The following is a 10,905-nucleotide window of genomic DNA, read 5'->3' on the forward strand; positions in this document are numbered from 1 at the left end:
AAATCTCATCTTCTTCATTTATCTTTTGTAAAAAAAAAAGAAAAAAAAATCTCTGTTCTTACAGCTATATTGGCATATTACTATTTCTTCTCCAAATACAAACCAAAGCAATAACATTTCTTTTCCAGAACACATAGGTCAGCTGAATTCTTTCCACGGGAAACCTCAGGTAAAATGTGTTAAGCTAACAAAATGATCAATCCACCTTAAGCATGACAACCTAATCAGTATCTAAAACACAATAGCATCATTCATCTTCAGTCATCATGCTGCCAAGTTTTGAAGAGCATTGAATACTTTGAACTGTCAAGGATTTGGTTTATCCTTTGCTACATGCATCCAACAACAATCCAAGACCAAGAGAATGTACACTAGTGGTTCATGATTTGACTGTGCAATCATCGGCAAGTCTAACGAACGGCAGAACATCGCGATCAAATCATTACAGCTTTTACAAATACATTAACCATCAACATTTTATACCTTGGTCTTTTAACTTCGATAAGGTTTTACAGCAAGCAAAATTATCATGAGTTCTATAAACCCTCCTTGGATACGGTGGGTGAATACAGTGCAAATACTTATTGATACTGTGTCACAGTGTAGCACATAACACATACCACATGCTTGAAAAATTACAAGGTAAAACAATAATTTTCCTTGTGTTACTTTTCAGGCAATCAATGGAATGGTTAGAGAACTACATGTTTTTAACACTAGGATTCTAGGTAATGGTTGAGTTACATCCGGGAGATCAGCAAGGGGACTGAGATTGATGCAGCTTCTTCACCCATAGCTGGGTGGAACGTCTCCAGTGTGTCTAGGTCCCCGTATTTTTCTAGGACACGCATGCGGCATTCTTCAGCTGCCATCAACCCTGTGGAGAAGGCACCGTGTACCGTGCCGGTATACTTGATGCTTGTAGCTTCCCCGGCAAAGAAGATGTTGTCCACCGGGATACGCAACCTCTCGAAATATTCACGAGGTTTCCCAACTGCATCGTAGGTATAAGAGCCGAGTGAATTTTCATCTGTCCCCCAGTGTGACACGAGATACTGAATCTGAAATTCCAGCAAACTAATCAGCAGAAGTGTTCTCCATGTTTTAACAAATGGAGGAAACCATATATTGCAGATTGTCAATAATCTCAACCAGAAAAAGATACCAACATGAAATTTTGCTTGAAGCACCAACTAAAGTGCTAGATCATCATAATAAGTGGCGAAGTTGATGCAATATGCAGTAACAAATGTGTGAACTTTAAACAAAATCAATAGTGGAATAGGTGATTAATTCAAAATGTTACAACAATTTCCTTGACATGCCTCAAAAAGCGTCAACTTTAACATAGTAGTCAATTTTAAAAAAAAAACAACAAAAGAAAATGGAGTTCGAAAACAATGCATACCGGTTCAGATGCGTCTGGGAGGATCCCTTTTAGCTGACTAAAGGCAAATTCAGCAGCAGCCTTGTCAGACATTTTCTCAATATCATTAGCAAGGCGACCTGCAGGCATGTAAACAAGAACAGGATGGCCAGTCGCTTTGTGAAGATTAAGGAAATAGCTGCAACCATATGAAGTAGGTGAGACTACTCCAAGAAACTCCACATTTGGCCAGAAAACCTTGTTGAAGTGCAAAACGATTTTGTTCTCTGTCCCGACTCCAATACCATCTATTGCTTCTTCTTTCCATTCTGGAAGTCTTGGTTCAAATTTGATGGATTTGGCCTTGAGAACCCCCAAGGGTACAGTTATGATAGCAGCATCAGCAAAAAATGCTTTACCACTGCTGACAGTGACCTCTACTCCCTTTTTACCCCGCACTATCTTTGTAACCCTGGAAGAAAGGATTTGGAGAACATTTTAATTGATCATATAACTTTATAACTATAAAACACAGGTGTCTAATGAAAACAAACACATATTATAGACATAGCTAAACAGAAGTATGAAAGCAATTTTATACTATAGATCAGAACATACTGGTGGTGGAGACGAATGTCAAGACCTTTTGCAAGTGTGTTAATGACAGGTCGGTAGCCACGAACCATAAGTCCATGACCGCCAGGGAGCAAAACTTCCTGCAGTTAGTGAAGCATGGAAACCCATGAAAACATAACTGATAAATGAAGCTGAACAACATATTAAAATAACAGACGAGCTTGCAAATGGTCATTGATTACTCAAATTAAGAACACTGAATTATATGAATGAAGCTTCTGAACTATTACTTTGAGAATGAATTTTACATGGTAAACATACATTTATTTGTTAAACTAGCTGTTGCCACAAGAACTATCTTTTGATAAATTAAGTCATGTTGCAACGTCACAGATCAATGTCTTCACCTTATCCCAGTTCTTTACCGAGATGTTGTTAGCATCTGTAGCAAACCAACCTTCCATTCTGCAAAGGTACCACTGCAGCACATTGTTTGCGACGCCTTCTTGCCTGCAAAGAAACAATTTCAGATATAAAAGAAAATGGGTGCAAATAAAACACAAATTTTAATGAAAAAAATAATACCATTTTCAACTAACCTTAGATCTGGATGTCTCTCCAGAACAAGTGTAATAGCTTGGGCTATAGACATGTCTTCACTTGTTTCATGCCTAAGTTTATCAGTCTGAAAAAACTAACGGTCTTATAGATCACCGGCAAAATCAATACTGTAGTTATGAGCAGGTACAGGGTAGTATGTAAACTTGCCTCTTCTAAAATACTTTCAAACACCTCACCAACTTTTTGGACTAGTTCTTGTGGGACTTGCCGTCCATCAGCATCAAAAAGTGCATAGCTGCAAAAGAAAACAAGAGATTCAAAATATGTCACAGCTGTCTGACCAGCCTATATTCAAATCAACAAATTCACTCTATTTCATTTGGTTTATTATCTTGGTGCTTGGTGATAATTTACTATCTAATTAAACTGGATCAATTATCAAATTCCAAAATATAAAGTAATCATGATTAGCATTACCTCTCTAGGTCATGATCAAACAAAACAGAATTATCACCAGATGTTCGATAAATTGGTAGGCCAAGTCTTCCTATCCACGGTGCCAAAGGATTTTCTTTGCAAACGCCATGCAACCTGATGTTTTCAAAGTAGTATAAAGTATAAACATATGCATATATATATGGTCATTGGTCGTGGAGATCAATTAGAAGTGGTGATATGTTTCAAGAGAAACTTTACCAAGCTGCCCCCATGTCAACGGGAAAACCAAATGAGTAGTCAGTGTAAACTCGACCACCAATTCTATCCCGTGATTCTAAAAGCACAACCTGAGGGGAAAAGAAATAAGGCATCCATTTGATATTAATTAAGCGAGCAACTTTATCATACTAACTTCTAGACTATAACTGATATGTGCAGTTTAAAATACCTAAATGGACTGTTCAAGAGAAGCCCACTGACCTTGAAAGATGCATTCTTCAGTGCATAAGCAGCTGCAATCCCTGCAAACCCACCACCGATGACGATGGCAGAAGGAGAACGAGGCCGCTGTTCCTCAGCATTTAAATAATAAGAGGCTGCAAGGACAATAAAAAATTGATTCAGTTTCCATTTAGGTATTGGATAGCTCTGGTGCCGATGCACTAAGTACACACCTAAAAATTGGTCAAATTGATGAGATTTTTGCATGTAAGCATGCATGAAAACTCTCGAAACACACACCACAAGCGTAGCAAAAGGACATAACTAAAAATTTATGCTTCCTTTGCAACAAAAGTTGAAAGCATTATCAACAAAAACTGATAAGATCTGTCAGCTAGTCATAACTAAAAATATGTCAGGGCGTGAAGACAGTGAATTCAAGGAGATCTGAGCTGATTTTGTTCCTTAATGATTGCTCTGAGAGAATAATCTGACATCAAATGAAGAACGATCATAGAAGTCTAACCTGAATACTCAAATAGTGTAAACATAATTAGACCTGTGTCCCATGACTGGAAAGTACTTAACCCGTAGAATCAAGTAAGATAGACACTTGGGTTGGTTTAGTCTTTAGATAACTAACCTAAAATTATGTTTCAGAACATTATGAGAAACTAAAAATACTGCATGTATAGGTCTAACAGTGCTGGAAAGCCGCACATATATTTCCAAGTACATCACATGCTGCAATGCTTGTGATATTTAGTAATACCTTCAAAGCAACTAATCAAGACAAATAAGATACAATTGAGATCACTGTGCCATTTTGTAACACTTGCTGACATATTCTATCACTTAATTTAGCTAAACAACCGAGCATAAGCACGAATCATTGGAAAATGCGCAAACTTCATAGTGCACAGAAGTACGCTTCATTACAAAAACGCCAAAAGAAAGTCCACAGATCCATATAGGACATTCAACATGGGCTCCATGGCCACTAGACAAGTACACATGTTATTGTTTTAGTGCATGTGCCACAGTAAACATTAGCAAAAAAGCACCACGACAGACAGACATGTACCGAAACCGAGACGAATCCACGGCAAACTCTGCCCGATTCATGTGCTAGTTCAGAAATTTTCAGTTTTTCTTTCTCAATCATACAACATAAACCAATTAATTGACCATAGACATTACAGGAAAGGGACCTTCAAAGATCGATCAATTGCATCGTCAATCTACTTACAGGGGGGAAAACGAAAAAAAAAAATCACTTCTTTGAACGTAAATCCCATGACCATCGTCCCAAAACGCCCCAAAATAAAAAAGAAGTACAATTTCCAACCACAAGATCGCAAATTTAAGAATAAAGCAGCAACAAAATCAAAAAATTTCCGACCAAAAGGAAGAGAATTTGCAAGCACAAGAGGCTACATATCTGAACACAAGGAGTCACCTTTTTTGACACCGTTGATATCACAGCGGTTCTCCATGACTCCAAGACCGGCGATCGCAGCTCCAGCGACTCCTCGAGTCCAGAATCGAGGGGGACGATTGAGGGGAATAATGGAGAATAAATATCAGGAGGCAAGTGGCGAAGTGATTCGAGTTCGAATTCAACCCCAGGTTCACGAACCAGTTCATACGTAATCGCAAAAGAACAAATGGTCGCCTCAGAATCAGAGCGATCCCTCTCCAAAACCCAGAAAAAGCACTAATCGCCGCAAGTAGACGGGTCAGCCGAGAGATCCGAGCGATCCCATGTGCTTCGGGCGGTAGCCGCAGGGGTTTCCGAGGAGATCGGAGGGGAAAAGGGCCTGCTTTGGGTGAATGGGAAGGGAGAGAGAGCAAACGGAAGACGAAAGGGCCGACGTCTCTATTCACTCCTCACGCTGCCTTTTCCTCTGCTCGACGGATTCCATTTATAGCTTGCACACATATCGGATGCGTCCGCTCACCGTTCCCCGTAAGCTTACCGCCACCGAATTCACAGTTACTCTCTCCTAATTCTCTCTACCTTGTATTAATTTTATTGTTTAAGCATTTTCATGTTTATTATAATTTTTTATTTCTAGTAATTTTTTCTTAGTGTATATATTATTAGTTAATTTTCTATAACTAAAGTAATCTCCATCATTTTCCATTTACCTCCTCATGGAGATGATATTATAGACGGTGACACATAGAAAAGGACAGGTGTCGGATGGGGGCTTCCACGGTGAGTGAGGATGAGGAATCTGAGCCGTTGGATCATAGAATTGATTGATCAAGGGATTGGTGGTGAAGTTTGGGCAAAATCAACTAATTGATGTTTTTCTTGCTATTATTATGTTTGATTATATTATTTCTAATTTAGGAGAGGGGTAATGTTAAAATTGCACCTTCAAAAAATAAAACTATAACAAAAGAATTATCACAATTAAATTCATATCTAGAAATTTCAATTATCTTTCTTCAGCCTATATAATAATTTCAATTTAGAGAACAGACCATTGGAATGATCAAACAAACCATGGGCAATATGGTTAGTAGCTAATGAAGATTAATAGTACATTAATTTACAAAGATTAAATTATGTGATGATGCACCAGTGCAGTTAAATCCCCTAAACCTAAGATTAGTAGACCTGTTAAAGAAAATAATATATTTTAATTTTATAATCATTCACAATGCTGAAAATTATAATTTTGTGACACATAAAAAAACTAGGTAAACTACAAAAGATTGAAACATAACAATATCACTTATGCATACAAATAATGAAAATTATGATGTATAACATTAAATATCAACTAAACCCAATGCAATGACATTTTGATGTTGAAAAATAATTAAAATACTATTATCTTAATATTCTTACAAGAGAATTAGCTCATACATGCAACATGTACTTATTAAATTAAATTTGAAAAGATTATGTAGTTTATTTAACATTTTCACCATTACTTTTTACATTTTTGGCATATCTTACATAATGTCAAAACATAATTTATAATTATGTTTAATCCTATTTAACATCCAGATCCATTATTTTTTTGAGTTTTGGATCATATTTACGTCGGTATATAAATTCATTACAAAATTATTCTCGATCATGAGATTATGAGTTCATAAATATGTGTATTATTAAATTTGAAATTGGAAGAGTAAATTAAGAAAATAAAAACTAAAGTAACTAAAATGGCAATCAAGAATTTAAAGCACCTGATTCTGTGATGTCATGGTTTGTGTTTTATTCTCACTGACAAATGAATATGCTGGGGATGATGCTGGAGAAAAGAGTGACCTAATAATTTCCCATGCAAAGCCAGATGCATTTTTTTATTTCTGTGGCCACATACTTGGATGTCCTGTTAACATGTCCATCACAACCTATCAATAAGTTAGGTCACAGCCTCTCTCTCTCTGTCTCTCTCTCTCTGTGCTGTCATTTAAAGGAAGAGAAAATTTATTCAGGAACCAGAATGGTGAATGGAACATCAAGCAACATATGATGGATGGACTCTTTCCAGAGTATCTCCTCTTTATTTAATCTATTTAGGACAACATGGATAATAGAGGAGCTAATCCTTCACTCTAAATGCCATCGAAAGAAAGAAAAGGCTTGAATAACATTGTACAGATGTGTTGTTATAGTCTGTTGGATGGATGATAGGAGCATCTCTCTAAAAGGAATATATATATATATATATATATATATATATATATATATATATATATATATATATATATATATATATATATATATATATATATATATATATATATATATATATAATCATTGTTTAGATGCATTTAAAGTTAACTATGAATTTAGATTCCAAGTGGCTGTTTTTCAGGAATCATTTTACTGACCCCATTTTGTGGTAAGGGAGCCTCTGAATACTATTTTTCAAGTGTCACTATGAAGTTAAGGAGCAGGAAAAGATGACTTCAGAGTTGAGTAAACTAATTTCAAGCAAATTGGTGAGTGCCAAGAAAGCCTCCCTAAACTAATTTCAAGTGTCACTTTGAAGTTAAGCAGCAGGAAAAAAACATCATAAACACCTTGTGAAAGCTCTAAGCTACTTATACAAGTCCTATTTGTGTTCTAAAAAGCTGAAGAAGTATGATTCAGGAATCTTCTCCTGACTGTTCTTCCACTACTGGCCAAAATGCACTTGATCAAATGCAAGCCTTTTTTTTTTTTTGTTTTCTGTCAACTGGTGGAGCACTTGATCAGGATAAAAAAGAGGTTCATGAAAGTGATTTCAGATGTGATTATCCTTTTTGTTAGTGCTTTGGTTGCTGAGATCACTTCTTGGTACTTCCATTGACCCATGATGGTACATTAAAAACAGTGATAAGTATTTCCAACAATTGGTTGCAGCAAAACTAGCATATTTGGATCCTTCAGAATAATGCTGAAGAACAAAGATGGTGGATGATGTCCTCAACCATGACACCATCAGCAGAATGTCAGCAATCTGTGTTTCTTTTTCTATCAATTGGACCTGAAATAGGTGCTCCATACCAAACTTTGTTTCTAGGAAGTACTTGTTGTTGTTCTCTTACACCACACCATTCTTGCAAGTTGAAGCAGAGATCTCTATGTAACTTCATCCCATGACTCATTAGATTAACTGAGTGTATGATGCCCACTTTTACTCAATAAAAAAAAAAGAAAAGGACTCCATATTTTTGCTGGTGCAGCTTTTGTGCACTCTTATGTTTGTTTCTGACAGCTATATGATTCAGCATGAGGTGGAAATAAATAAGATTTTAAGATAGTGAATGCAGAGAAGAAAAGAAAAGATTCCACAGGGAACCATTGTTGCTCTCAAATATCTTATAAGAGTACCAATCAGCCATCCATCCATCAATGTTTGATTGATTTAATGTGATAACTGATAGGGTTGGATGTCGTCCACACTGAGAAGAAGTGGTCCTGCCTTAAATGAGAATGATTGAGATGTTACATTAGGAGCATAAATAATTAGGAATTGAATGAATTGGACCAACCAATTCTCTTCTACAATCAGAAAATTCTGAAATTGTGCAAAGTTGATAGTAATCTGTGAAAACATTGTGGAATATTCACCTTGCTATATTATATGCACCAAAATGAGGTATGAGTTTTTAGTGGTGAGGGTGTCAAAGAAAACAAATGCAAGAAGACTGTCACTGTGCCTCACCAACTACAGAAGATCCTTTTGGTCCAAAGAAAAATGCAGAATGCAAAATGACATGTTTTTGTTGTGGAAAGATGAGCAATTGGGCTATGCAGGTGCATATTTGGACCACAACTTTTGCATCATATGAAGTTATCAAGCAAGACAAACACCCAAAAGAGCCATAGGAGTCTCCTCTTACCCACATCTTAGAGGTTCAAAAAACAATGCAATTCTTTTATTTCTGCAAAAGTGGGAACCTTCTGGTAGCTGCCCACTGCCTTGATGGTGATACAACCATCAGGATATGAGAATCAAGGGCATTTAATGGTGCCAAAGGAGGAAATTTTGACATCATTGCATGCTTTTCCATTTCAACTTTCCCACATTAACTAACATGAGATGCTCATCTACTAACTCTATGGGAAGATTTCAAGTTTTATTCCAAGATCCATATCAAGTTGGCTGGACCGGAATGGTATGGATGCATACATCTCATGATATAGATATATTGTGTCCACATGATGTGCTAGTGTATCCACTAAACCAAAGAGGATATAAGAAGAGAGAAGGAGAAGGAAAAAGTTATTGACAGTCAATGAGAATCTATCTAATTTACAAATCAAAAGAATAAAATATATAATTCTGGGCTGAACCGATTGAAATTGTCCAATCCAAGTAAGAATTTCTGATCAAACAGATAAATATCAATCAATGCTTACCAGAAATCTGATCAAATTTTTAGACCTTAAGATTGGACAGTTCTAAGATGCATACTTGTGGGCAATAAGGTGGATGACATAATGGATATAGCATCAAAGTGACAAAGAGAAATGTTTGTGCTGCAATTGACATAAGGTGGAGTGGTAAGCACACCTAATTCAGATCCCACATTGTGGAATATGCACCCCCGCCTGTCCTTTATCCTTCCATCACCATCAACAACATCTTTTCGACAATTAAACATCCCATGATTTAGACCCCTCATGTGGACGTGTCATGCTGCTTCATCACAAATCGATGGACAAAAAAGTGTTAGCATCAACAGAAACATCTCACCAAAATGTCCAACACTAAAGAAATTGCTTGTAAGGTGTGGCGGTGCAGATTTGATTCACATGCACTAACATCTAAATTTGTCCACAACCAACATGTCTCAACAAATGCAATGTATCTTTGACCCACCTCTCCTTTTCTTTCCCTAGAAAAAGAAATCAGCATATACTACTTTGTAACACAAATCAAACCATGCTCATTCCATGAACAGGTTGCCTTCTCTATATACATGAGTAAATTTATAGACAATAAATAGATACAGAAAAGTCAATACATGAGGGATGATAACATATTCTTGAGATACTGATGTGAACTAAAGCTAGAAGATGATCCAATCCCAGAGTGGCATCTGCACTTGTGCAATTATTTGGGTCCAAAAAATCACAACAAAGAAAATAAAATACATAGAGAGGAGTGCTCATAACTTTTTAGGGATCAATAGGGACTCAAAAATATATGACAAGCCTTGAGGTATTATTACATTTCGATAAAATGTCAATTCAAGCTACAGGTCAGAGTTGATGTGGGATTATTATCCGCATATAAATTGAAATGTCAACATAAGTCGCAGTATAGAATTGAATGATTTCCATACTAGCCTGGTGGGATTTTGCAAAGTCACCGAATGTTCAAAGGAGGAATTGCTAGAGAACAAGAGAAGCTTTTGTCCATTTCCAAGAGACAAATGGAGCACATGGAGTGGGTCATGAGAAGACATAGAACATGTGAGCAGTTTGGAGCATCTTGCAGCACCAGTCTTTTTTGATGAAATATTGGAGTAATTATTCCATCATCACTAAAGAAGCAAGGAGTTATAAGATTGAAACAGCCTGTTGGAGTCCATTACACTACAACCAGTCAAGTCCTATCAAACACATCCCCCACCCCTGTGGAAGATTGAAAATCCAGACTGTTTCTGATGCACATTCAAAATAAGCAGAACTCCAATTAGGAGTTCCATGAATCCCTAAAATTTCTGCACTGATTCTATAGTTTCAAGCTGATCTACTGCAATACAATAATATTGCAAGTTCCCAACTGATGAGATTCAGAGTTTGACCATTCTGAGAACCCCCCCCCTTCTGCAACACAATATGCTGCCTGTCAAAGATAACCTAGTTCACTTTTTCACGTAGATTCATAATCCTGAAGAACTCCCCCTTCCGAGAAGCCTACTGTCTCCCATGTTGAACTTGTGATTCGAAACAACATCATAACACTCCATTGCATAGTTCCACAGCTCCATCGACATAAGATTGGAAGAGAATTTATCATCTCAGATCACCAAAGAAGGACAAAAAGAAAAGATACAAA

At 36.7% G+C, this 10,905-nt stretch overlaps 1 protein-coding gene across 1 annotated transcript; it reads right to left on the reverse strand.

Moving 5' to 3' along the window:
* Positions 1-458: 458 nt before the first annotated feature.
* On the reverse strand, positions 459-5,293 carry LOC103971799 (polyamine oxidase 3). The gene is made up of 10 exons (XM_009385924.3): positions 4,842-5,293; positions 3,422-3,537; positions 3,200-3,288; positions 2,981-3,094; positions 2,711-2,798; positions 2,542-2,627; positions 2,350-2,452; positions 1,985-2,082; positions 1,409-1,838; positions 459-1,061 (listed from the first exon to the last, which is right to left on the reverse strand). The coding sequence occupies exons 1-10, from the start codon at positions 4,876-4,878 to the stop codon at positions 741-743; spliced, it is 1,482 nt and encodes a 493-aa protein (XP_009384199.2). The 5' UTR covers positions 4,879-5,293; the 3' UTR covers positions 459-740.
* Between the last annotated feature and the right edge of the window lie 5,612 nt (positions 5,294-10,905).

Source organism: Musa acuminata, chromosome BXJ3-11 (assembly GCF_036884655.1).
Source record: "Musa acuminata AAA Group cultivar baxijiao chromosome BXJ3-11, Cavendish_Baxijiao_AAA, whole genome shotgun sequence".
NCBI classification, from domain to species: Eukaryota; Viridiplantae; Streptophyta; class Magnoliopsida; order Zingiberales; family Musaceae; genus Musa; species Musa acuminata.